Source organism: Saccharomyces paradoxus, chromosome II, assembly GCF_002079055.1.
Source record: "Saccharomyces paradoxus chromosome II, complete sequence".
Classification (NCBI taxonomy): Eukaryota; Fungi; Ascomycota; class Saccharomycetes; order Saccharomycetales; family Saccharomycetaceae; genus Saccharomyces; species Saccharomyces paradoxus.
Window position 1 is genome coordinate 425,469 of NC_047488.1, and position 25,977 is coordinate 451,445.

At 37.6% G+C, this 25,977-nt stretch overlaps 13 protein-coding genes across 13 annotated transcripts; 5 read left to right on the forward strand and 8 right to left on the reverse strand.

Annotated features, from left to right (window-relative positions):
* Window positions 1–599: 599 nt before the first annotated feature.
* AAC3 (ADP/ATP carrier protein AAC3) lies at window positions 600–1,523 on the forward strand (the record flags this gene model as incomplete). The annotated part of the gene is made up of 1 exon (XM_033908790.1): window positions 600–1,523. One exon carries the CDS (start codon window positions 600–602, stop codon window positions 1,521–1,523), a length of 924 nt encoding a protein of 307 aa, XP_033764681.1.
* A 1,924-nt stretch (window positions 1,524–3,447) lies between these two features.
* Window positions 3,448–3,705, reverse strand: SPAR_B01890 (uncharacterized protein; the record flags this gene model as incomplete). Its single annotated transcript, XM_033908791.1, has 1 exon — window positions 3,448–3,705. The coding sequence occupies one exon, from the start codon at window positions 3,703–3,705 to the stop codon at window positions 3,448–3,450; it is 258 nt and encodes an 85-aa protein (XP_033764682.1).
* Window positions 3,706–4,732: 1,027 nt separating this feature from the next.
* IST2 (Ist2p) lies at window positions 4,733–7,552 on the reverse strand (the record flags this gene model as incomplete). Its single annotated transcript, XM_033908792.1, has 1 exon — window positions 4,733–7,552. One exon carries the CDS (start codon window positions 7,550–7,552, stop codon window positions 4,733–4,735), a length of 2,820 nt encoding a protein of 939 aa, XP_033764683.1.
* A 714-nt stretch (window positions 7,553–8,266) lies between these two features.
* On the forward strand, window positions 8,267–9,331 carry RFC5 (replication factor C subunit 5; the record flags this gene model as incomplete). Its single annotated transcript, XM_033908793.1, has 1 exon — window positions 8,267–9,331. The coding sequence occupies one exon, from the start codon at window positions 8,267–8,269 to the stop codon at window positions 9,329–9,331; it is 1,065 nt and encodes a 354-aa protein (XP_033764684.1).
* Window positions 9,332–9,489: 158 nt separating this feature from the next.
* On the reverse strand, window positions 9,490–10,266 carry POL30 (proliferating cell nuclear antigen; the record flags this gene model as incomplete). The annotated part of the gene is made up of 1 exon (XM_033908794.1): window positions 9,490–10,266. One exon carries the CDS (start codon window positions 10,264–10,266, stop codon window positions 9,490–9,492), a length of 777 nt encoding a protein of 258 aa, XP_033764685.1.
* Window positions 10,267–10,716: 450 nt separating this feature from the next.
* On the reverse strand, window positions 10,717–11,016 carry NHP6B (high-mobility group nucleosome-binding protein; the record flags this gene model as incomplete). The annotated part of the gene is made up of 1 exon (XM_033908795.1): window positions 10,717–11,016. One exon carries the CDS (start codon window positions 11,014–11,016, stop codon window positions 10,717–10,719), a length of 300 nt encoding a protein of 99 aa, XP_033764686.1.
* Window positions 11,017–11,677: 661 nt separating this feature from the next.
* Window positions 11,678–12,007, reverse strand: TIM12 (Tim12p; the record flags this gene model as incomplete). Its single annotated transcript, XM_033908796.1, has 1 exon — window positions 11,678–12,007. One exon carries the CDS (start codon window positions 12,005–12,007, stop codon window positions 11,678–11,680), a length of 330 nt encoding a protein of 109 aa, XP_033764687.1.
* Window positions 12,008–12,214: 207 nt separating this feature from the next.
* PHO3 (acid phosphatase PHO3) lies at window positions 12,215–13,618 on the reverse strand (the record flags this gene model as incomplete). The annotated part of the gene is made up of 1 exon (XM_033908797.1): window positions 12,215–13,618. One exon carries the CDS (start codon window positions 13,616–13,618, stop codon window positions 12,215–12,217), a length of 1,404 nt encoding a protein of 467 aa, XP_033764688.1.
* Window positions 13,619–14,060: 442 nt separating this feature from the next.
* On the reverse strand, window positions 14,061–15,464 carry SPAR_B01960 (histidine phosphatase family protein; the record flags this gene model as incomplete). The annotated part of the gene is made up of 1 exon (XM_033908798.1): window positions 14,061–15,464. The coding sequence occupies one exon, from the start codon at window positions 15,462–15,464 to the stop codon at window positions 14,061–14,063; it is 1,404 nt and encodes a 467-aa protein (XP_033764689.1).
* A 1,093-nt stretch (window positions 15,465–16,557) lies between these two features.
* On the forward strand, window positions 16,558–18,819 carry PBY1 (putative tubulin tyrosine ligase; the record flags this gene model as incomplete). Its single annotated transcript, XM_033908799.1, has 1 exon — window positions 16,558–18,819. One exon carries the CDS (start codon window positions 16,558–16,560, stop codon window positions 18,817–18,819), a length of 2,262 nt encoding a protein of 753 aa, XP_033764690.1.
* A 107-nt stretch (window positions 18,820–18,926) lies between these two features.
* On the reverse strand, window positions 18,927–20,222 carry RXT2 (Rxt2p; the record flags this gene model as incomplete). Its single annotated transcript, XM_033908800.1, has 1 exon — window positions 18,927–20,222. The coding sequence occupies one exon, from the start codon at window positions 20,220–20,222 to the stop codon at window positions 18,927–18,929; it is 1,296 nt and encodes a 431-aa protein (XP_033764691.1).
* Window positions 20,223–20,550: 328 nt separating this feature from the next.
* Window positions 20,551–21,243, forward strand: SPAR_B01990 (uncharacterized protein; the record flags this gene model as incomplete). The annotated part of the gene is made up of 1 exon (XM_033908801.1): window positions 20,551–21,243. The coding sequence occupies one exon, from the start codon at window positions 20,551–20,553 to the stop codon at window positions 21,241–21,243; it is 693 nt and encodes a 230-aa protein (XP_033764692.1).
* Window positions 21,244–21,473: 230 nt separating this feature from the next.
* Window positions 21,474–25,838, forward strand: VPS15 (ubiquitin-binding serine/threonine protein kinase VPS15; the record flags this gene model as incomplete). Its single annotated transcript, XM_033908802.1, has 1 exon — window positions 21,474–25,838. One exon carries the CDS (start codon window positions 21,474–21,476, stop codon window positions 25,836–25,838), a length of 4,365 nt encoding a protein of 1,454 aa, XP_033764693.1.
* Between the last annotated feature and the right edge of the window lie 139 nt (window positions 25,839–25,977).

The window sequence follows — 25,977 nt, forward strand, 5'->3', positions numbered from 1 at the left end:
GAAGTTGGGTCGATGCCTATCGCAGTTTGCAGAGAAGGTGGCTCAAACTGAGACCACCCTAGCCTGGAGGCAACAGTGAAAGGAGCCTGTAGGAATTACTACTGAAGGAATGTCATGGCCCCAGTCAGCGTACGGTTCACCGCAAGGGGCAATTCGAAGAGGAAACCAGAATTACACTGAGCACCAAGCTCTCTCGGGCCTACGTTCCAAGCAGAAGACATAACTCAATTTTCCTTGTACCGAGAACGGGTATCAGACGAAACAGAAAAAAAAAATAGCTACACAAAAAATGTGAATGTCTGGATGAAAAAATGCATGGGTGTGCAGACGGAAATGTTAGAGACTCAGTATTACCCTCATAAAGTTGACTAATTTTGAAATAAAGTTTTTCCTTTTTTTTTTCTTTTTCATTGTCCGGTTGCCTTTAAATAAAATGTAAGATTTCTCGAGATGGGTTTTCCATTGTTCTTTCACCAGGCGTTAAGGTGCATCTAAAATGCACTTACATGATTTCAGATACGAAGTAGAAAGTAGTGTGAGTATAACTAACTCAATTGAAACCGGTTAGCTTACAGTAATATATTGGGCCCTGAACAACAATGAGCAGCAACGATAAGCAGCAAGAAACAAACTTTGCTATTAATTTCTTAATGGGTGGTGTGAGTGCGGCAATCGCTAAGACCGCCGCCTCACCCATCGAGAGAGTCAAAATCTTGATTCAAAATCAAGACGAAATGATCAAGCAAGGAACTTTAGAAAAGAAGTATTCCGGTATTGTGGATTGCTTCAAGAGAACTGCAAAGCAAGAGGGGCTAATATCCTTTTGGAGGGGAAATACTGCCAATGTTATTCGTTACTTTCCTACTCAAGCTTTGAACTTTGCCTTTAAAGATAAAATCAAGTTAATGTTTGGTTTCAAAAAGGAGGAAGGTTATGGCAAATGGTTTGCAGGTAATCTGGCCTCTGGTGGTGCTGCTGGTGCTCTTTCGCTACTATTTGTTTATTCTTTAGATTTTGCCAGAACAAGATTGGCTGCCGATGCCAAATCCTCCAAAAAGGGCAGCGCCCGTCAATTTAATGGGTTGATTGATGTTTATAAAAAGACCTTAAAATCTGATGGTATTGCAGGGCTATACAGAGGATTCATGCCATCAGTAGTGGGTATCGTGGTTTATAGAGGGTTGTATTTCGGTATGTTTGATTCTCTCAAGCCACTGGTGCTAACTGGTTCATTAGATGGTTCATTCTTGGCTTCATTTTTATTGGGCTGGGCAGTTACTACAGGTGCCTCAACATGTTCTTACCCATTGGACACGGTGAGAAGAAGGATGATGATGACTTCGGGTCAAGCTGTGAAATATAATGGTGCCACAGATTGTCTTAAGAAGATTGTGGCAGCTGAAGGTGTGGGGTCATTATTCAAAGGCTGTGGGGCAAATATCTTGAGAAGTGTTGCCGGGGCAGGTGTTATTTCCATGTATGATCAATTGCAAATGATATTGTTCGGTAAAAAATTCAAATGATCTTCATGGTGAAAAAAATTTCTTTTCTTGACTTCCTCTCTTTTCCATCGATTTGATTTTAACCGCGGACTTGTTTATAGAAAAAAAAATAGCAGGAAGAATACGTATCACTTTTCCTTTATTTTTCATTATAGAATATAGCTAAATAAATTTATAAATCAGCTACTGTTTTTTTGGTTGCTTTTTTGGGGAGATTAACTTGAAGTCTTTACCTTCCAGTTTCCAGATCGTTGAATAGCATTTTCTGAGAGATTTGAGATTTCTCTCCAAGTTTTCCGCAATAATAAAACCTCTTTTTTGGGTCAATTCTCTTTTTAAATTACCTTAGCTATCAATTAATATCCAAATCTTTGTATACTTGATTAAATTAGCGATCCGATTACTACCCCTACCTACAAGAACACCAACAGGTTTTTTAGTAACCATGACAGTAGTTTTAATCTAACCGGATCTACCCAGTAGAACCTCTTAAGGGTTTGACAAGACCTCAAAAATATTTCCTTTTTGAACGCATATCTTAGACGAGTTTTCAGGTTTTGATTCTACTTGTAATTAAGAAATCTGCTGCCAAACTTTCAAAGAAATACTAAGGGTAAAATCACCATTTTATACTTCATTATTTCTTTTTTTAAAATGAATCGTATTGATTTTTTTTTAGTACCTTTTCGGTTTCCAGGTTTAATAAATTAATTTCTTCTGTGACGTTGCTCAAATTAGATTACAGCGGGGAGGTAAGAGGACTTTTAGAAAATGGAAACTTACACCTATCTTGTACTGATTTTATTACTATCTTATCTTCCTCCAAACCGACCAAGAATTTCCGCACCTATCCAAAAGAAATATTTAGGTAAATTTTACATTTATTGATTACTTTTTAGTAATAAATAAAAATATGTACAGTAAAACTGTGATGAAAACAACGAGGAATTTTATTATAATTATATCATTAATTCTAAAACTTTTCACCAGAAATTTCTACAGAACCTGTGGACACTGGAGATAAAGAAGTCATAATATGAAAAAGTTGATCAGTTTTTCGAAATTGATTTGAACCAATTTCAAAGCCTTTTTAGGAACGTTTCCCAACTGAGAAGAATTAAAATTGAGAAAATAAAACAAGCTCTTCTATTCAGGTGGTTCCTTGCATTCCAATTCTATATGTAGATGTTAAGAGTTTGTAGAAAGTAAATATACGTTATTGAAAGGGCCCGCAGTCGGCCGCGCAGGAAAATGGCGCCCTTAGATAGAACAAACGTATCACAACGCGCCACCCCTGCCCTGAACATAATAGATCAAGAATCATGGTTTCCTCACATGTATAATTGTTTCCTCTATCGTCCCCCGCATAGGATCCGACTGCACAATGAATAGTAGCAAAAGAGACTTTCAGCAGTTGTCCTTCAAAATATTTTTGCAGTTTTCGATTAAAATCCTCAGATTTGCGATGTCCCCCAGTATATTGTTCTGAGACCTTGAATTTTCAAGGAAAGAGCGATTGCAAACCTGCGCAGGTACAAAGACGAACGAAATTTAAAAAGAGAACTTATACGTGTACGAACTATCTACCAGCCTCTAATTCACATATTTAGAATATTTATATTTAAAATTTTTTTATAAAAACATCAAAAGCAGACAGACATTTTAAACCAATGACAAAACTCATAAATGAAGAGGAGAAAGTCATGGCAAAGAATAGTAACTTTATCTTTTTTTATTCCTTTCTTTTTCTGTTCGTGGAATTAAGTACTAAAAAGGCCTTACAAACTCTGCAATTCGCGCCTTTCATTCCCCTAATAGGATATATTAGATTTATAAGCAATAATGAAAAGGAAAAGGAAAATTATAACCCAGCAAAAAGAATGCAATTCAAACCGCGTAAAAAGTAAGACGTATGGAACGAATGTTTACCCCATTCTCCATTCATTCAAGCCTGGCCGGCCAAATCCAAAAGATAATCTTTAGCCTCACCAATAATATTAGCAATAACTTCACCGTCCTTTAGCACATAACCATGTGATTTATCCTCGCTTAAGACTGTTTGAATTTCGTAGTTTTTCTTCTCTTGCTTTTTCAAAAATTCCTGGTATCCGCCAACTGTCGTCAATTCAACAGGTGCGCTTTGCAAGAAGGAACCGGTGGAATGAGTAAAATTTGTGTTTTGTTTGTATAGAGCAGATGACATGTTTTACAGTTTTGTGTAATTTATTGTACTTGCTGTTGTGAACCCCTATCAAATAAAGAGTACGCCGCTTTCCCTTATAAGAACCGACCCGCGAGTGCTTTGTCCCTTTTATAATAATGAGATGATCCGGTGATAGCTACTTATTGCCAGGAAAAGCCCAGATCAGATTATTAATGGGGGCCACCAAGAAAAAAAAACCGCGAAATGAAGTGCGGGTCAAAAGAGGAAAAAGGAATATGGATACCCTGTACGCACTGACGTAACTGCACGTACTACAGGAGAAACCTATTCAACAAAAGCAAGCAAGATACTATAGCTGTAATCACATCACATTTGCACTTACCCCTATCGATCACACTTCTCACTGTAACCCTAGTTGTAGTTCTGTCAATAATCGGTCGATCTTGCACATGTATTACAAGACCCGAAAAGGGTACAAGGTTGCCCTTCTACAATGCATTTCACATGCTAATAAAGCCCCCGTTTACTTAATTATATCTCCTGCACACTGACAGTGTTTCGTCCTCTTTTTCTATTTGCTTCCATAGAAAACCGGATCGCACTTTCTTTTCTTCCGTTTTAGATCTACACCGAGATCTTTTGCGTTCTATTTTACCCCTAGAAATTGGATCCGGCCTAGAATCTTTTACTGCCACCAGAAAGTTTCAGCCTCTCTCTCTTTTAATTTGCTGAAAAAGGGCCTCCTGATACAATCCGCGATTAACAGAAAAACGGCAAAAAATTGTGGTCTGTATGTTCTTCCCCCCTGGAGATGATCATGTGACTATCATAAATAACGAATCCTGACAGTGCCTCCGATGAGAAACAGGAAGGCAATGCAGGTGTAGAAACTTGTACAGAACACAACTTGACATATCTTTTTGTTGAAAGTACTGCACAAAATAAGGTAAGGTTGTTGTAAAATTATAGATACATAAAAATAGACACTTGAAGAAAGAATACATATTAAAAGTTAATGTCACCATATTATAAAAATAAAGTTTTAAGTTAGTGTCTTAGCCCTTTTTTAAAGCTTCTTTTTCAGCTTATGCAATAGCCCCTTCTTGTGTTTTGGTTTTCCCTTTGTCGCTGATGAAGAGGAAGAAGATTCCGTTGCCTTAGAATTGTTCGTGGCATTCTTCACTCCGGCATCACGATGGTGGTGGTGATGATGGTGGGGCTGAGTAGCATCGGTAGTAATATTTTTATTCGATGGTCTTGTAGATTCTTTAGTTTCCTTCGTGGAAATCGATCTTGATGGGCCATTTTTAGTGCTTACTTCAGTCCTCTTTGTAAGCTCGGTAGCCATTGAAGCTTTCGATTGAACATCATTGGCAACTGCGCCGACGACAGGCTTAATGTTCACATCTTTAATTACTGGATTCTTGGTCGTAGCATCATCTTTGGCCTTAGTGTTGTCATTATCTTCACCACCTGTGACAGCAATTTTGGGTATTTGATCAATTTTTCTACTAAATGCATCGGACGCGTCACCATTTGGCAAAAGCTTACTTTCCGTGCCCAAGGTGTTGGTATTAGTGGCGTTGGAAGATTCTGCACTGGATTTCGCATCCCTGATGGATTTACCGTCCTCATCAAATCTTAAGTAGTAATTTTTAGATGTTGGAATTGTTTCCGGTAAAGTGGCGCCTGCAACACCATATGAGCCAACGGTGGACACCTTCACCAAAGGGTTTCTTTTTTCATTACTCTCTGCGGCCAATGGCTTTTCACCAGCAGATTCGGCTGTATTGTTATCGACAGAGTTGACTACGTCAGCTCTGCCACCAGAAGAAGAAGAGGATAATGAAGCTGAGGCTGAGGATGAAGAGGATTGATCATTCTTGGATTGCGCGGCACCTTGTGGTTCATAGCCATTAGAAGAAAAGGCAGGCTGTTTCTCATTGGCTTCATGGGGCAAATTCTCATTGGCAGACCTTTTTCTTTGAACCAATTCTTTCTCGTTATTTGAATTGAAATCAGAAGAAGGAATGTTTTCAAAGACTTCTTGTTTTGATGGGTTTTGCATGTTTACTACATGCATTGGCACAATGCCATTTGGAACATCATCATGAGAAGACTTCAAAATACTAGAGAAAAGGAAGAAAACAGCAACACTGACATGCTCAATAAAAACAGCATATAGTACAATATTTATCCACGAGTGATTTATTGGATTTGCGAGGTACCAAAGTTTATTCATGTGGAGAGATGTATAGGCACCGACACCTGGTAAATTGCAGTTTTGGTACATATAGGTCAAAGTGGCAGTAGTAACACAACCTAAGATGGAGAAAATAACTAAGACAGAGTTCCATAAACCAACCGTCAGTTTTTCTGTATTGGACACGGAGGATGGCTTCTCGTAGATTGGAAATGAAAAATACTCAGGTTTGCTGTAAAGAACAGCTTTTCTTAGGTCGACCTGATAAACCACTAAGTTGACGATCAAACAGATGAATGGAGCTAGTGGCCAAATCGTTGAAAACATAACAAGGTACCCAAATTGTAGAAGGAGCTTTTTGATGTTGGCATCCATATCGAATGTTGCTCCCCATGGGTCTGTTTCGTATGATTTAACCTTCGACCAAATTTTCTTGTCGGATGGACTGAGTTGGGCCTTACCGATTTCATTCTCGGCTTTAACAAAGCTAGGATTTGGTCCATTAATTCTCTGTTGAGCAATACTAATAAGGCTCGGAACAAAATTTTCCATGCTAAATTGAATCAATTGATTGATAACAATAAAGTAGAAAAATTGACCCTCATAGCGCTTTGTATCAATAACAAAATCGGAATCATGGGTAGGTAAACGGGCCAGAATCGAAAAGGCATTGAAAAGCTTGGCTCTAATTTCAGCCGTTAGCAAATGCCCCATTGGCAGGTAAAGGAATAATGTAATTAATAAGGGAACATAGCTGGATAGAAAAATAATAACAAAGTTCTTAGCTTCCTTAGATTTCTTTGCACTCACAACACTGTTATGATTTTCCCATTTTGTCATTGGATCTACAAAATATTTGTTGTAAATAACCGTTAAAACTGGAGTGAACGTACAAATCAGTACAGTAGGCAAAAATGATAAAATAGAAATCATTGGACCGTTGTAAATCTGCTTGATGAAAATCTCTAGTGCAAAGCAATATAACTGGAATGATAGTAGTACTAGACCAAAGAGCAAAGCCACAGGAATAAAACAACATTTTTTTAACGTGATAACTGAACCGGCATTTCTTTGAGTTTTCTCTTTATCTTGGAGAAACTCAATGGTAGAAAATGAAGAGAATTTGCTCAGTCTATCAGACCAAAATGGTTCATATTTATAAAGCCAGAAGGCTGCAAATGACAGAGTCCATAAGATGGCGAACAACGAGTACGTGGAATTGAACTCATATGTAAAATTAGATAAAAATCTAATCGATAATCCAAAAAAGGAGAACGGAATCAACCATTTTATATAGTTTTGTAAGAATGCAAAATATAAGGACTGTTTGGGATTATTGGTCAAATTCGATAAGTTGTACAACTCATACTGTTTTGGGGTCTCCAGTATTTTTGATTTGCTTATAGATATCAATTTATGCAAATCGTCGGACAGTTCAGTATCATGATATGGTATGATGGATTCAATAAAATCCAAATTCTGCAAAAATGAAAAGAGCGGCTTCGCATTATCCTGATGGATTCTGATAAACGCATAACTCGTCTTCAAATCATGGCCGGGTTCGATAACAGAATGAATATTCAAGCGTTTAAATTCGACATGCAAACTTTTCTCGTTTGCACCTGAAGTCTTATTGAATACAATAACACAGTTTGGATCTAGAGATGTAATTGTCTGCGACATAGTATGCTCAATCTGCAATGCTTGTTTTTATTTTTTTTAATGTATTTGACAAACGAGCCATATACCGACCAAAACAGTATTAACCTTCAAAAATGTTAATGATGCTAAGAGCAGTAATTGAAGCGACTATCCAAAAATCTTTTCGAGCCCCCTATTTCCAGCTTCCCTTATTGAAATAACAGCAATGGGGAATAAGGGATATTTTTTATAAAATCAATAGTAGCTGCAAAAGAAAACTATTTTCTTCAGTTGAAAAATATGAAAACTGGTTTTTTATTAGAAAGCTTTTACAGTCTTCCACACAGGTATGATATTGGAATCTTTCTGTTTTGAAAACAACAGAAAAAAAAAACAGGTAAAAAAGTGTCCTTGTTTGTTTCGTCCTTAGAGGGAAAAAAATGAAAAGTTCCTCGCAGAGTGAAAAATGTCAAAGAAAGATCCTAAAAGAATAAATGATGCGCAAGAAAGTGTTTTGTGCTGCTCAGGACCATGAAAGCTAAAAATCGGGTAGTTTACTAATTATATATAAAATACTGTAGTAAATTTGAGTAACGAGCGTATGCACATGTATCTCGTGTTGAGTAATCTTTTCCAGAAGCATTGCGGTGTCGCCTCTTGAGTATTTTAACGCGATTTTTTGTTCCTCTAAACATAAAATAGACTTTTTCATTTGTACTTTAGTTCATGAAAACCAAAGATTAGCGCAGCACGAACATGTCACTGTGGGTAGATAAATATAGGCCTAAGTCTTTGAACGCACTTTCACATAATGAAGGGTTGACAAATTTCCTGAAATCGTTATCTGATCAACCTCGTGATTTACCTCACCTTTTACTGTATGGACCAAATGGTACAGGTAAGAAAACACGTTGTATGGCATTATTAGAGTCCATATTCGGATCCGGAGTCTACAGGTTAAAAATTGATGTCAGACAGTTCGTCACTGCCTCGAACAGAAAACTAGAACTGAATGTGGTTAGTTCACCGTACCACTTAGAGATCACGCCAAGTGATATGGGTAACAATGATAGAATTGTCATTCAAGAACTATTGAAAGAAGTAGCTCAAATGGAACAAGTAGACTTTCAAGATTCTAGAGACGGATTGGCCCATAGATATAAATGTGTTATTATCAACGAGGCGAACTCGTTAACAAAGGATGCTCAAGCTGCCTTAAGACGTACTATGGAAAAGTATTCCAAGAACATTAGGTTGATAATGATCTGCGATTCCATGTCTCCTATAATCGCTCCCATCAAGTCACGTTGTCTGTTGGTCCGTTGTCCTGCACCATGTAATAACGAAATTTCAACGATTTTGTCTGATGTGGTAACGAATGAAAGGATACAGCTAGAAACAAAGGATATTCTACAAAGAATTGCCCATGAATCAAATGGCAATTTGCGGGTCTCGCTACTAATGCTTGAATCCATGGCATTAAACAACGAACTAACATTGAAAAGCAGTAGCCCCATAATAAAACCGGATTGGATTATAGTGATCCAAAAACTAACGAGGAAAATCGTTAAAGAGAGATCTGTTAATTCTTTAGTCGAATGTAGAGCTGTCCTATACGATTTATTAGCTCATTGCATACCTGCTAATATTATTTTGAAGGAACTAACGTTCTCATTATTGGATGTGGAAACCCTGAGTACCATGAATAAATCGTCCATCATTGAATATTCCAGCGTTTTCGACGAAAGATTATCACTTGGAAACAAGGCAATATTTCATTTGGAAGGGTTCATAGCAAAAGTTATGTGCTCCTTAGATTAATGTAAGATATTTCATAAGTACTGTATAAACCACACAAAAAGCTGATAATTAACGCATCTCAATCTTTATTTACCATGTTATTTATTTTCGTTTAGAACTAACTTTATTTTTTTTTAGTTTATTATTTTTAGTATACAACTATATTGATATTTTTACATTTATTCCTCGTCATTAAATTTAGGAGCTAAGAAAAATTGTAGGAAACCGCTCTTCAAATCGAATTGGAATAGAGCAGGAGCTTCACTGGAAAGTCTGATACCTACCCTATCAGAAAGGGAAGAGCCCTTAATGATATCCAATAAGTATTTAGCACCGAACGTCAAATCAACAGGTTGGTCCATTTCAAGTTTAATGCTTGTTTCAGGATGCTCCATGTCCACGAATGGTTTTATTATGACCGAACCTGATCCGATATCACCGTCAGCTACAAACTTTATCGTTTCTTTAGTGATCATGATATTAATAGAATCACTCAATTGGGACAAATCGCGAACGATTTTAGAGAACTCAGATGATGGTAAGGACAGGGTAGAGTCGTATTGTAATTCTTCAATCTTTAAAAAATCAGCATCGATATCCATCAATTTCAAAGAGTATTCGGCTATACGGTCTTTCTTAGTATCCTCAAATAATAGGATGATAGAATCCGGTGTGTTGTCAGCAATCAGAGTTAATGTATCGGTGTTGTTACCACAGCGCAGGATCTTACTTAGCGAGGTTAAATCCATACCTAGCGTAACAGGATGGTCACATCTATATTCTTGGAAGGCTTCGACACCTATTTCCAAAGAGACCAACAAAACTCTTGAGTCGTCGACAGCCTGTGCGATGATACCGTCTTCTTTACATTGGAAATTGACCAATTGAACACAATCTTTAAAACCATCAATGATTCTCTTGAAAAGGGATGCTTCTTCAAATTTGGCTTCTAACATTTTTTTCTCTTTTGACTACGTTATTATGTGCTTGCTAATTATTGCTGTTAGTGAAAATGGATGGGGGGAAGTGAGAAGAATAAGTTAAAAGAAAGGAAGACTAAGCAAAAATGTTTCTTATATAAAATTTTAAGTAGCAGAGGAAAGAAAGTATGAAAACTATGGGTTGAAATCCATAAAAAAAAAGCGTTACGCGTTTCGCGTTCCGGTGTGTTGGATTGAGAAAAAAAAAAATGCAAATTAATGAGATATTGAAAATCAGCATACATTGTGCGAAAGAGTAGGGAATACATAAAGGAAAAGAAGGATATATAAGTAAAAAATGATAATAGTAATAATAATAATAATAATAATAATAATAATAATAATAACACATAATGCAACTTAACGAACTTCTTCCTGAAGTTTCAAGAGCACGTTGGAAACATAGAAAAACACCGAGTTATTAGATCAGGCACGTGTAGCGTTATACAATTCCTTCTCAGACTCGTATCTCTTCTTGTCGGCTTGAGCCTTGGATTCGTATGGTTGCTTTTCTTCAGCAGTCAGAGCCTTCCATTTCTCACCCAATATTCTGCCTACTTGGCCGAAGGTTACGTCAGGATTCTCGGAACGGACGATATCTCTATTTTCATTAGCGAAGAACATATATGCTGACAAACCCCTCTTAGGAGCGTTAGGGTCCTTCTTTCTCCTGGTGGTCCTCTTCTTTGGTTCCTTTTGTTGCTTTGCTTCCTTAGTTGCGGCCATAGCGCTCGTTATGTATGTTTAAGCTCTAAGCTAATTAGTTAGTACTCTTGTCGTGCGTTACGATAAACAGAAGAAGGGGCGTGCAGAACAACTAGCCGGTTAGAGGATGTTACAATGTAAAGCTAAAGTCCTAACTTACAATTCGAGTATGCCACTATGGGCGGCTATATCGTTACCACTGAATTGTAATGAAATACCATTTCCCTTGCTGCTATAACCTTTATCATAGCCAGTTTGTAGAAATAACTATCATTATTACCCCTCTTTAACCTCTCATGAAAAGCAGAGTTGCCCTTAGCTGTATCCTGTTCTAGTTGTGTTAAACTGTGTGTTCTTATCAAGTCCATCGTCGTCCGCTGGGCTCACCAGCGCCTTACATACTTTGCGAAAAAGTCGTTTTTCTGCTTGGTGTTAGGAGCTGTCTCCCATAGTGTAAACTCCCATTACTGCCTCAACCTCACTTGCTGTACTTTATAGTTGCCGCGCCACCTAAAAAAAAACAAAAAAAACACCACCTAAAAAAAGGGTGAGAGGAATGCACGTGACTTAGGTGCGGGTAACATGTAACTGAATCTTTGCAATTGTCTATACAGCTTATAATGCTATATATGCAGGCTACTATTATATACAAACACCACACAGACACTCCTCATATTTACAGCTAGTTTTTGGGATCGTCGACCTTTTCCTTGGCCACAAATCGTGAATAATGTCGTAGTTGATTCTCTGGTCCGAAACCTCGTGTCTGTACAAATCCTCCAATGAGACGATTGCTGTAGTGCATCTTTGCCACACATCTGTCTATGCAGCATTGTTCCCCTTTCGTCAAGTCAGGCTCACCAAAGCCCTCGTGTGGAATACACTTCTCAAGACATGTACTGAGAATATTGTTGAAAGTGGAGCACATCGCATCGAATTGCACTCCTGCCACATCCAGCTTCTCTTGTGACACCTCCTGGTTGCCCCTTAGACTATTTAAAAAGAATGACATCGTCTTCTTGGTGTATTTTGATAGTATGCCGGAGCTCTGGGACCTATTTCAGCAATTTAGGCGGCGATCAACTTTGATGTTCCTGGTTTTTAGCTAAGTTTTTCTTTTTCTATTTTGGCGCTAATCTAAAATCTCATTACCCTACTTGGATAAAAAAGTTCAGAATCAATGGGTATTTTATATTTGCAGTGTTATTTATTATACAATCTATTGTTTTAATAAGGTATCGTTGTAATGAGTGGTGTTCCAGTCCCAGTAGAAGGTCAATTCGGTGACATTACTGACGCTGCTAACGTTACAGACCTTTAGGAAATCAGTACCGGCTACCCTCTTTTCAGCGTAGTCGTAGAAATCGTTGATTTCACAAGAGAACCCTGGACCAGTGGAACAGGTTTCAATTGGAACGACGGCATCGTTGATGACATATCTAACATAGGTGTCGTTAGAGCACTGGAATTTTTCAGTGTAAACACGAGCACCTTGAGGAACGTACCAGGACTTATGGTAAGTGTTGCCCATGAATGGAACATATTCAGCAGTCAAGTTGTTCTTGTCGTCAATTATTCCGATGGTTGTCAAATAGTTTAAGATGTCGGTATCGTGGGTGAAACTCAACCAGACCTTAAGGTCTTGGGTTTCACTTTGCTTTAACAACTTTAAAGTAGCATTAAATAAATTAGCACCGACGGATCTGATCATATCATAACCTGGTCCATCCTGGTAGAACGAAACGAGATCCTGACCGTATGAGTAACGGACCAATTCGTCTTTAGTGAAGATATCACAGACATCACTGTATCCTCTAGCGTTCAATTCGTATGCGCACCAAGCAAATAAAGTGTTAGCATCCGTTGAGGTTAAGTTCAAACCCTTGTTTTCCTTGTTTAATCTCTTGGCAATATTATCCAAATAGGTGGTATCGTATTCGTCCAAAATGCCATCATTGGCGTCTTCATCCCACCCTGGGCACGCATTACCGGCACTCAAGGTGTTGGCACCTGCGGACATAGCTTCACTTACAGTCTGCAATGAGATGTTGAATTGGTCACCCAAACCGTCAATGAAATATTGAGCAGTATCATGAACTCTTTCAGAACTGGCGGCAAAAATGGGGAAGCTGGTTTGATTTTTGAACATGTACCCGTATTGTGCTAGGAACTCACGAGCATGTCTCTTAGCATCCATTTCACCAGTGTATGGATTCAAAACATTGTCCGAGTTCGCAAATGTGGTTTCCATTTCCAAATCATCATCATCACGGATGAAAAACTCGTAATCGTCGTTCAAAAATGACAATGAGCCGTTGAATTGACGGGTGTAGTTGCTCAACTTATACCATGTTTTCATGATGGTAGCCCCTTTACTGTAAGTGGGGTATCTTTCACCATGTCTGGCAAGCATTTGCAGTTGTTTCATTTCACAACCCTGAGGCAAATCACGAGAAATACCATAGTCTCCAGGGAAAGAGAAGTATGGACCGGCACCACCCAAGAATGGGAATATATCCTCCTGAGTGCCAATCTTGGCAACATCGGCTAATTCTCCGAGAGGAATGGTTCCTGCATTAACCAGAGCAGCGGCTAAAACCGAATAAACAACAGACTTAAACATAGGTAATTACGAATGGCTCTTGATCTACTTGAATATCTTTTATAAAAACCAAGGCATAATTGACTTCCATTCAGCAAAAATAAGCGCTTATATATGTTTCATCGAACCACTCGAAGCTGTTTACTATTTCCTAAACTGGTATTCTCAATTAAATTTCTTTTCATTTTTTTTTTTACTCTTCCTTTTTTCATTTTTGCGATGCCAGTTCTTTGGGTTTCCCTTACACGGCATATGCACTTAAGGTTTTGTTCTGCTAATTAAAGGCGTCCCTAAGCGGCGACCAATATCATGATATAATATGTGGTCCCTGCCCGACTACAGGGACTGAAATCATCCATTTACCTGTTTCGGATGCTCGTGCAGATTTCAATCATCGGGCAACATTTAGATAAAAAATTTGGGTATTCGTATTTAGTTTTCAATATTATTTAGTTATACAAAACTATTGTCTTAATAGACTGGCGTTGTAATGAGTGGTGTTCCAGTCCCAGAAAAAGGTCAACTCAGTGGAGTTACTGACGCTGCTAACGTTACAGACCTTTAGGAAATCAGTACCGGCTACTCTCTTTTCAGCATAGTCGTAGAAATCGTTGATTTCACAAGAGAACCCTGGACCAGTGGAACAGGTTTCAATTGGAACGACAGCATCGTTGATGGCGTATCTAACATAGGTTTCGTTAGAGCACTGGAATTTTTCAGTGTAAACACGAGCACCTTGAGGAACGTACCAGGATCTGTGGAAAGTGTTGCCCATAAATGGAACATATTCGGCTGTCAAGTTGTTCTTGTCGTCAATTATACCAGCGGTGGTCAAGTAGTTCAAAATATCGGTATCGTGGGTGAAACTCAACCAAACCTTTTGGTCTTGGATTTCACTTTGCTTTAACAACTTGACTGAGGCGTTAAACAAGTTGGAACCGACGGATTTTATAATATCATAACCTGGACCCTCATGGTAAAAGGTGTTCAAGTCCTGGTAGTAGGAGTAATGGACTAATTCGTCTTTGGTGAAGATATCACAGACATCACTGTAACCTTTAGCGTTCAATTCAAATGCACACCACGAGAACAAAGTGCTGGCGTCCGTTGAGGTTAAGTTCAAACCCTTGTTTTCCTTGTTTAATCTTTTAGCAATGTCATCCAAATAGGTAGTGTCGTATTCGTCCACGATGTCATCGTTGACATCGTAGTCCCAGGCTGGACATGAGTTACAAGCACTTAAAGTGTTGGCACCGGAGGACTCAGCTTCACTGATAGTCTGCAAGGAGATGTTGAATTGGTCACCTAAACCGTCAATGAAATACTGGGCGGTGTCATGACATCTCTTAGAATTCGAAGTGAAAACGGCGAAACTGGTTTGATTTTCGACCATGTAACCGTATTGAGCCAAGAAATCACGAGCATGTCTCTTGGCGTTCATCTCACCAGTGTATGGGTTCAAAACATCGTCCGAGTTGGCGAACGTGGTTTCCATTTCCAAATCATCATCATTACGGATGAAAAACTCGTAATCATCGTTCAAAAATGACAATGAGCCGTTGAATTGACGGGTGTAGTTGCTCAACTTATACCAGGTGCTTCTGATAGTCTTAGCCAAACTAACAGTAGGGTATCTTTCACCATGTCTACCAACCATTTGCACTTGTTTCATTTCACAACCCTCAGGCAAGTCACGAGAAATACCATAGTCGCCGGGGAAGGAGTAGTATGGCCCGGCACCACCCAAATATGGGAAAATATCCTTTTGGGTACCAATCTTCTCCACATCGGCTAATTTCCCTAAGGGAATGGTACCTGCATTAGCCAAGGAAGCGGCTAAAATTGAATAAACAACAGACTTAAACATTTGGTAATCTCGAATTTGTGTTTGCTCTATTTGTTGTTGTTCTTATTCCTATAAGAAATAAAGCCTAATTAAACTTGGTTTAGCAAAACATGGGCTTATATACGTTTTATTCGAACAATTAAGAGTTGTTTACCTTATCCCAAATGGGTATATATCTTGCCAAGTAAGGTGACCAATTTGATAATATGACATGTGGGATCTCTTCAAAAACAGGGACTAGAATCATATATTTGCTCTGCTCTAGTCCCACGTGTTAGCGCCAAGGTCGTGCCGATTCGTTTAAAGATTGCCTATTCAATTAACTCTTTTAGTCACTCTTACTTTTTTTGGAATACGTGCAGTAGCATTCTATGCGAAAACGTGCTAATTTAATATATATTTCTGTGTGCAGACAAAGAAAATGCGCTACCAAGCTTTTTACCTTCGTTTGAAGTTTATAGACGACGTCCGATTACATGAGAAAACATTAAAGCAGCGCAAATAGGATGACTTCCAATACATTGACATATTTTGCGCATTCTTGTTGAATACAACTCTCGGATCCTTGTAATGCCGGCTTCCGGCGTCCTGTAAAAGAGCGTGCGACAGGCCACTATTAGCATGGGGACCGACATCGGGTCAACATTATTACTGTAGCATGCTACTTTCGGTCGGTAAATAGGAAATACGTAAAAATGCGAATAAAGCAGCAATTAGAAAGAGTGGACCTACAGCAGAATTGGGTCACGTTCCTCGTAATTATTACTTGGCCTGCGGTACTTAACTAATACCAATGTGTAGTAGTAACTCATCGGTCAGATATGTGGGAAATAGAACTAATTTTTGTGAAGAGATGGGCAAAAGATTATTTCGGGTAGATTTTCTCATTAAAGAGGGAAAGAGCCTCTTGTTTTCTTCTGTTGGCGCACAAGGAGTGTTTTGATTTTCCCTTTTTTTTTTTCTTTCGCTTCATCAACAGTAGTAAAATAAAAACTATATGCGATGGGATAACTAAAGAACATTGGATTTCGAAGTTGAAAATTTGGTTAAACGCTGCCGCTCTGATTTAATCTCTGACGCTTAAGATTTAGAAACAACAGTTAATTCTTCGAAGATGCGGGTTTTAATAACTAATGATGATGGCCCCTTGAGTGATCAATTCTCACCATACATTAGACCTTTTATTCAGCACATCAAGAGAAATTATCCTGAATGGAAAATCACGGTTTGTGTACCTCATGTCCAGAAATCATGGGTCGGTAAAGCTCATCTTGCCGGTAAAAATTTGACTGCTCAATTCATATATTCCAAAGTTGACGCTGATGACAATACTTTTTGGGGCCCATTTATCCAGCCACAAATTAAGTCAGAAAACTCTAAACTACCTTATGTTCTGAATGCGGAAATTCCAAAAGATACAATTGAGTGGGTGCTGATTGATGGAACTCCAGCATCGTGCGCAAACATCGGGTTACATCTATTGTCTAATGAACCGTTCGATATAGTACTGTCAGGTCCAAATGTTGGTAGAAATACATCTGCTGCTTATATTACCTCTTCTGGTACCGTGGGAGGTGCAATGGAATCTGTTATTACAGGAAATACGAAAGCTATTGCTATATCCTGGGCGTATTTCAATGGATTGAAAAACGTCTCCCCACTGTTAATGGAGAAGGCCTCTAAAAAATCTTTGGATGTTATAGAACATCTTATTGAGAACTGGGACCCGAAGACAGACTTATATAGTATTAATATTCCTTTAGTGGAGACTCTAAATGATGATACAAAAGTCTACTATGCACCAATTTGGGAAAATAGATGGATTCCGATATTCAACGGCCCTCATATTAACCTAGAGAACAACTTTGCTGAGATCGAAGACGGTAACGAATCATCATCAATTTCCTTCAATTGGGCTCCAAAATTTGGCGCCCATAAGGATTCTATTCACTATATGGACGAATACAAGGACAGGACCATTCTAACAGATGCCGAAGTCATCGAATCTGAGATGATCAGTGTCACGCCCCTGAAAGCCACATTTAAGGGTGTCAACCACCTACTTGGAGAGTTGAAATTGACTCAGAAAGAAAATAATTCATCAAAGACAAATAATCTTGTCGTGGTAAGCATAGATCCAATGGAATATATATACAAACCTCTAACCCGTGCACTGAAAAAATATCTACCACAAGTGGAAATTGTATCAAATTTGCCAGAATTTGACAATGGAAGATATGAAAAAAAAATGAAGGTTTTTCATTACGGTGATTATGAACAGCTAGATATGGACAAGCTAATGGAACTGCCAAATAATTACTTCACGAACTCTTATATATATAGAAAGGCATTGATAAGAAAACACTTTCTTTCGCACACTATACAGACTTATACTGCGAAGAACCCAGAGTCCATTTTGAGGAAGGCATATTTAGAATCGTTCACTATTGATTTAGATTATGCTGAATTTTTAGATGATGCATTAGATGAAAATTGGGAATTACGCCAAGAATTGGAGAATGAAAGTCAAGATAAATGGTGGATCGTGAAACCGAGTATGAGCGATAAAGGTCAAGGTATCAGGGTGTTTAAGACCATCAAAGATTTACAGGCGATTTTCGATTCTTTTGACGATGAAGACAGCGAGGCAGAAGAGAGTGGAAATGACGACGATGCTGATGATGTAAATGGCGAATTCATGGATAATAACAAAGTCAATATTTCCCAATTGCGCCACTTCATTATACAAGAATATTTAACCAATCCGTTACTGCTACCATCTATGGATAATAGGAAGTTCCATATAAGGTGTTACGTTGTCTGTAGGGGAGATTTGCAAGTTTTTGTTTATGATAGAATGCTAGCGCTCTTCGCTGCCAAGCCCTTTGTTCCTCTAGATCCACATGCGTATTCCGTAACAGATTTAAAAGATTTAGAGTGCCACTTAACCAACACATGTCTACAAAGCAAAAAGAAGGATAAAGATTCTTCTGTTTTGGAGTTTGATTCCATAGAGGAAATTCCAGATGAGAGAAAGTCCAATATTAAGGAGCAAATCCATAGCATAACAAACGACGTTTTCTTAGCTGCTGTCAATGTAAATAGATTAAACTTTCAACCGTTACCAAACGCATTTGAAACATACGGGGTGGACTTTTTAATTGACTCGAACTATGAAGTTAAATTACTAGAGATCAATGCTTTCCCAGACTTCAAACAAACTGGGAAAGATTTGAAGAACCTCATTGATGAATTATTTGATGATACTGTCAAATATTGTGTTACCCCCATTTTTAACGAGAATAAAAGCAAGGTAGATGATGAAACAGATCCGAACTTCGTGAAAGTCATTGATTACACTTCAAATGGTTGGTGAAGCTAAAAAAAAAACGAAGTCCTCCTAAAATATTGTTACTAATTCTAAATAGTGCTAAATAATACATATGCCACCATTTCATTTCCGAAATGTTTTGTTTTGTCAATTCAGGCTCTATTAGCTTCTTCATCAGGTTCATTATCATCTACAACACCCTCTTCCATGGTATTTTCAATTTCTTCCTCGAAATTCGTTGTCTTGTTTGTTGTAGCACTGATTAGGCCTCTTTTCACGACACGTAGAGCCACTGGGATAGTAATATCATCGTCAGATATACCCAGGAATTCCCGACTCCAATTTAATATTCTACCTCTTATTCTGTTGGCTTTTATTACAGACTTCCTGATTTTTTGCAAGTTTCTTATGAACTCTTTATTCCTTTGCAGAGCAATTTGCGACAACTGTCGAGCAGATTCGATTTCGTCATTTAATTGTTGTTGTTCTGCTGCTGCCAATGTTGACATAGAAATAGAACCGGAAGAGGATGGTAGCAACGATAACAGCGCATTAGATTGTTCCAATCTTGGCAATGCAAAAAAGGGATCCTCTTCCCCAATTTCCTCCATGTCGTTGTTAGTGTAATCGGCCTCCGTAGCCATAGTACTATTCAAATTAACCTCGTTAATATTATTCTTGTTGTTAACGTCATCCTCGTCGCTTGCTCCTCTATCTTCTGGAAGGGTCAGATTGTGATTGTACGGTGGTAGATTCAAGTTAGATTCATAAATTGGTTCCGGATGATCTCCTAAAAATACCTCCAAAAACTGGGAATACCTAACAACCGACATTTGTTCCCTTTCAATCATTAGAATTATTTGCAAGGCTAAATTTTTCAAGATTGGGCTTGAAAATGTCCTTGAGATAGTTTTGTGATTTATTACATCCCCAAGGGAAAGGATTGGAGTTAAAATCTCCTTAACATTCACTAGTTCTGATAGGTTGTCTTCGTCTTCTTCGCCATAGTATTCGTCAGTGATATTTTCGTCTTCCCCCTCATTTCCATCGATGTACTTTTCATTGCCGACTAAAACAGGCTCGACATTGATGTCAGGCGTGAATTTTATTCTTTTGCGTCTACTATCAGTCACAACATTTGTTTGCAAAAGGCGGTGCTCTGAGCCGTTATAGAATACAGTTTGCTCAATAATTGGCTTAGAATTATTCAAGTCTCTTCTTGTTACTACTTCACTTTTCTGCAAAAGTTTGTTACCTCTATTGGATGATATACCGGTAGCCTCAGGGTAGATCAGTTTCCCATCAATGGATCTTTTCAGTACCTGGTAGTTACCGCTTTTTTCCTTTATTATTCTTCTCGTAAATGTGCTAATTATATTCGATTCATTGGCTAACACACTCTTGCCTTCTAATTCCGCCCTGTCCTTCACACTGCTCCTAACAGTCATCTCGATGAACAAAAAGCAACAACTGAGATATTACTTCTTTCGCCTCTTTCTTTGCAAGAGATGCTGTCATCAAGCAACGTTTCTTCCTTTTATTTGAAAGCGATTGTTTTACCAGAATAAGACTCGCTACCCGGCGTCGGACTTCTTGGATATAGGAGACAATATTATTCTTAAATAAAGCCGTTATAAGGTGAACATTGTTATTCATCCGTGTGAAAGCCTTTTAGTGATTTTGCAAAGCAATTGACTTCATTTTCAAAAACACGAAAAGGTTTCTCGAGCAACTAGTGCTTTTCTATTATCTGAAACAAAATAACGTGAGAGAAAAATGGGATTTTGCACTATCGTCAAATGGCTCTTCGCTGCTTACTTGCTCTCTTCATATAAATCCCTTCCTGGGGCATATTTTGTTAGGTTTTATTATTGTGTGGCTCAGACCTTGTTCTTGCCTATGTTAACAGGATTGAAAACCGAAAATATTAAGAAACTCCAGAAAAACGAATATGGCTGTTTCTCGTACACCAAGCTAGATACCTATGCCTCTCCGTTCGAATGTGATTTTTACTTTCATAAGAACAATAGCACCTATTTTGTGGAATTGGATATCTCAAGAAGTGATCTTATGAGCAAGATTTTTCAAAAATTGATGCTAAATTCTAAACATTATCCATATATTCCAGTTGCAAACGTCTTCACTAATTTCTTGAAGGAAATCAAGCCCTTTCAAAAGTACTCGGTTTCATCGAGGATCATCTGTTGGGATGAGAAATGGATTTACGTTATGAGTAGATTCACAATCAAAAAGGGCACCGTCTTATGCTCATTATCGTTGACCAAATACGTCCTTAAGGATGGTAGGAAGACCATCAAGCCAAAGGAGGCTCTCGAATATTGTGGTTTATATAATGAAAACGTCGCCAAAATTTCTGAGGACAATCTAAAGCTTTTAACCGAGCGTTGTGGTTTCCACGAAACCGTACCGTTGGAAAACTTGAGTCAGGACTACTGTTCCGAAATCTAATTTCTATACACATATAGAAAGTATTATAGAATATATAAAACCTATTGTTTTCAAAAGATTTTCTTTGCGCAGCCTGCGTTAAGCTTTATCTTCGGTAGAGAACAATGTAAATTTCCCTTATTTTTCAACATCATAAAAAAGAAAACAGATATATCTTAAGATGTATAAGTATAGAAGTTAAATGGGGGAACAAAAGCTGTAAGCTACCAAAAAGGAAAGAATACTGTGTAATGGGGGCGCAACTCTCATTAGTGGTCCAAGCATCACCTTCCATAGCTATTTTTTCATATATCGATGTTTTAGAAGAAGTTCACTATGTTTCTCAGTTGAACTCATCAAGATTCTTAAAAACATGCAAAGCGCTGGATCCTAACGGCGAAATTGTTATCAAAGTTTTTATCAAACCAAAAGACCAATATAGTTTACGACCTTTCCTCCAGCGTATAAAAGCTCAATCGTTTAAGTTGGGGCAACTACCGCACGTTTTGAACTACAGTAAATTGATCGAGACAAATAGAGCCGGCTACATGATACGGCAGCATTTGAAGAATAATTTATATGATAGATTGAGTTTAAGACCTTACTTGCAAGACATTGAGCTAAAGTTCATTGCTTTTCAGTTATTAAATGCACTAAAGGATATCCATAACTTGAATATTGTCCATGGTGATATAAAGACGGAAAATATTCTAGTAACAAGTTGGAATTGGTGTATATTGACAGATTTTGCTGCGTTTATCAAACCTGTATATTTACCTGAAGACAATCCAGGCGAATTCTTATTCTATTTCGACACTTCGAAGAGAAGATCCTGTTACCTAGCCCCGGAGAGGTTTAACTCTAAACTTTACCAAGATGGAAACTCTAATAATGGTAAGCTAACTAAAGAAATGGACATATTTAGTCTTGGATGCGTTATTGCAGAAATATTTGCTGAAGGTAGGCCCACTTTCAACTTATCACAGTTATTCAAATATAAAAGTAATTCATATGATGTCGACAGGGAATTTCTCATGGAGGAAATGAATTCTACTGATCTAAGAAACATGGTTCTAGACATGATTCAACTAGATCCATCCAAAAGGCTTTCATGCGACGAACTGCTGAACAAATATCGTGGCATTTTTTTCCCCGATTATTTCTACACTTTCACTTATGATTATTTTAGAAATTTGGTTACTATGACGACAAGCACACCAATATCAGATAACACTTGCACTAATAGTACCCTAGAAGATAATTTAAAACTTCTAGATGAAACTACGGAAAAAATATACAGAGATTTCCCCCAAATCTGTCATTGTTTAGACTTTCCTTTAATTAAACAAGGAGGCGAAACAGATTCAGCCTCTTCAATTTTGGCACCTTATAAATTAGAGGTGAAAAATAGTCGGTTTTTGAACACTAACCTATATTTCCCCCAAAATCATCAATTAATCTTACAGAAGTTTACCCAAGTATCCGAAAAGGTAAAATCAGTTAAAGAAGAATGTGCTCTACTGTTTATCTCTTATTTATCTCATAGTTTAAGAAGTATTGTTTCAACAGCCACGAAACTTAAAAATCTAGAACTATTAGCAGTATTTGCACAATTTGTATCTGATGAGAATAAAATTGATCGAGTGGTGCCGTATTTCGTATGTTGTTTTGAAGATAGTGACCAGGATGTCCAGGCCCTATCTTTACTAACATTAATCCAAGTACTCACTTCTGTGAGGACATTGAATCCATTAAATGAGAATATATTCGTGGACTACTTACTTCCAAGACTGAAAAGATTGATTATTTCCAATAGGCAGAATAGCAATTATTTGAGAATCGTGTTTGCTAATTGTTTGAGCGACTTAGCAATTGTCATTAACAGATTCCAAGAATTTACATTTGCTCAGCATTGTAATGATAGCTCATCGGATAATAACATGGAAATCATGGAAAGCAGTACCAAGTATTCAACAAAATTGATTCAAAGTGTCGAAGACCTGACTGTTCTTTTCTTAACAGATAGTGACACATATGTAAAGATGGCACTTTTGCAAAACATCCTTCCACTTTGTAAATTCTTTGGCAGGGAAAGAACAAATGATATTATATTAAGTCATTTAATAACCTACCTCAATGATAAAGACCCGGCTCTGCGGGTTTCCTTAATTCAAACAATATCCGGAATATCAATTCTTTTAGGCACCGTTGCACTAGAGCAGTATATTTTACCATTATTGATCCAAACAATTACAGACTCGGAAGAATTAGTAGTGATTAGTGTTTTACAAAGCTTGAAATCTCTGTTCAAGACTGGATTGATAAGAAAAAAATACTATATTGATATATCAAAAACAATATCTCCCCTGTTATTGCATCCTAATAATTGGATAAGACAATTTACTTTAATGATAATCATAGAAATCATTAACAAGTTATCAAAAGCTGAAGTGTACTGCATTCTCTATCCAATAATAAGGCCTTTCTTTGAGTTTGACGTTGAGTTCAATTTTAAGTCAATGATAAGCTGTTGCAAGCAACCGGTATCAAGATCCGTTTACAATCTGTTGTGTAGTTGGTCTGTTAGAGCGTCAAAATCTTTGTTTTGGAAAAAAATCTCCACAAATCATGTAGATTCATTTGGAAATAATAGAATCGAATTCATAACAAAAAATTACTCAAGTAAAAACTATGGATTTAATAAAAAAGGTATGAATTTGGATTCTTCCCTGAAAGGCGTCAAAACATCATCCACCGTTTATTCCCATGATAACAAGGAGATTCCCCTAACTGCTGAAGACAGGAATTGGATTGACAAGTTCCGTATTATTGGGCTAACTGAAAAAGATATCTGGAAAATTGTGGCTTTGAGGAGTTATGTAATAAGAACAGCGAGAGTCATGGCAGCAAACCCTGATTTTTCCTATAAGAACAGTAATCACCGCCCATTAGTACAGAATTCACTACCCAACTTAAATCTTACGAATATTATGCCAAGGAATATTTTCTTTGATGTAGAGTTTGCTGAAGAGTCGACAAGTGAAGCGCAAGATTCCAATTTAGAGAATCAACAGATATATAAAAGTGATGAGAGTGAGCAAAACAGCAATAAGCTAAGTATCAGCAGTAGCAAGCAGCTATCTACTGTCATGGACATAAACGGATCACTAATATTCAAAAATAAGTCCATTGCCACTACTACTTCAAATCTAAAGAATGTTTTTGTTCAATTAGAACCAACGTCTTATCACAAGCATTCTCCAAACCATGGGTTGAAAGAAAATGTAAATGTTAGACCAGAAAGGAAGGTAATTGTCAGCAACAGTTATGAAGGAGACGTTGAAAGCATAGAGAAATTTCTATCGACATTCAGAATTTTACCTCCCCTGCGAGACTATAAAGAGTTTGGGCCTATGCAAGAGATATTGCGGAATCCAAACGTGGGTAGTTTGAAGGGCAAGTTAGTAGCTACTTTGATGGAAAACGAACCCAATTCTATTACATCTGCTGTTGTTTCGCCAGGAGAAACACCCTATTTAATAACCGGTTCAGATCAGGGCGTAATCAAGATTTGGAGCTTGAAAGAAATTATCATGGGCGAGGTCTATTCTTCTTCATTAACTTATGACTGCTCTTCAACCATAACTCAGATAACCATGATTCCTAATTTTGATGCATTTGCGGTTTCTAGTAAAGATGGGCAAATCATTGTGCTAAAAGTTAATCATTGCCAACAAGAAAATGAAGTCAAATTTTTAAATTGCGAATGTATCAGAAAACTTAATTTGAAGAATTCTGATAAAAACGAATATGCAGTGAGAATGAGAGCATTTGTGAATGATGAGAAATCTCTACTAATAGTATTAACGAATTTGTCAAGGATTATTATATTTGACATTAGAACCTTGGAGAGGTTACAAATCATAGGAAATTCTCCAAAGCATGGTGCTGTTTCCAGCCTCTGTATTGATGAAGGGAGCTGTGCCTTAATTTTGGGGACAACTAGAGGTATTATTGATATATGGGATATTCGTTTCAATGTGCTGATAAGAAGCTGGTCTTTTGGGGACCATACACCGATCACGCATGTGGAGGCATGCCAGTTTTATGGACAGAATTCTGTAATTATTGTAGGGGGTAGTTCAAAAACGTTCCTAACAATATGGAACTTTGTTAAGGGGTCCTGCCAGAATGCGTTCATAAATTCTGATGAGCAACCATCTATGGAACACTTTCTGCCAATTGAGAAAGGCTTGGACGAATTAGATTTTTGTGGAATCGGATCTTTAAACGCATTAAGCACAATCTCAGTATCAAATGATAAAATTCTTGTTACTGATGAAGCAACGAGCTCCATTGTCATGTTTAGCCTAAAGGAACTCTCTTCCTCTAAAGCAGTGATTAGTCCTTCAAGATTCAGCGACAATTTTATTCGTACGCAGGTTACGGCCAATCTCACTATATTATTGAGAAAAATGAAACGTTCTAGCACTCATTCAGTAGACGATTCGCTGTATCATCATGATATTATAAATGCTATATCTACTTGTCAAGTTGATCAGACACCTTTGCTGGTTGCCTGTGATAACTCAGGGCTTATTGGCGTTTTCCAGTAATTTTTCATCTTCAGCTCCTTTATTTTAAACGAATATATACTTGAATTCACTTTAAACATTTTCGTTTATTTAGTAAGTAGCTTGCAACGCGTTTTGAAATATACTCATTTTATGAAAAAAGGTTGGAACGTAAATAAAA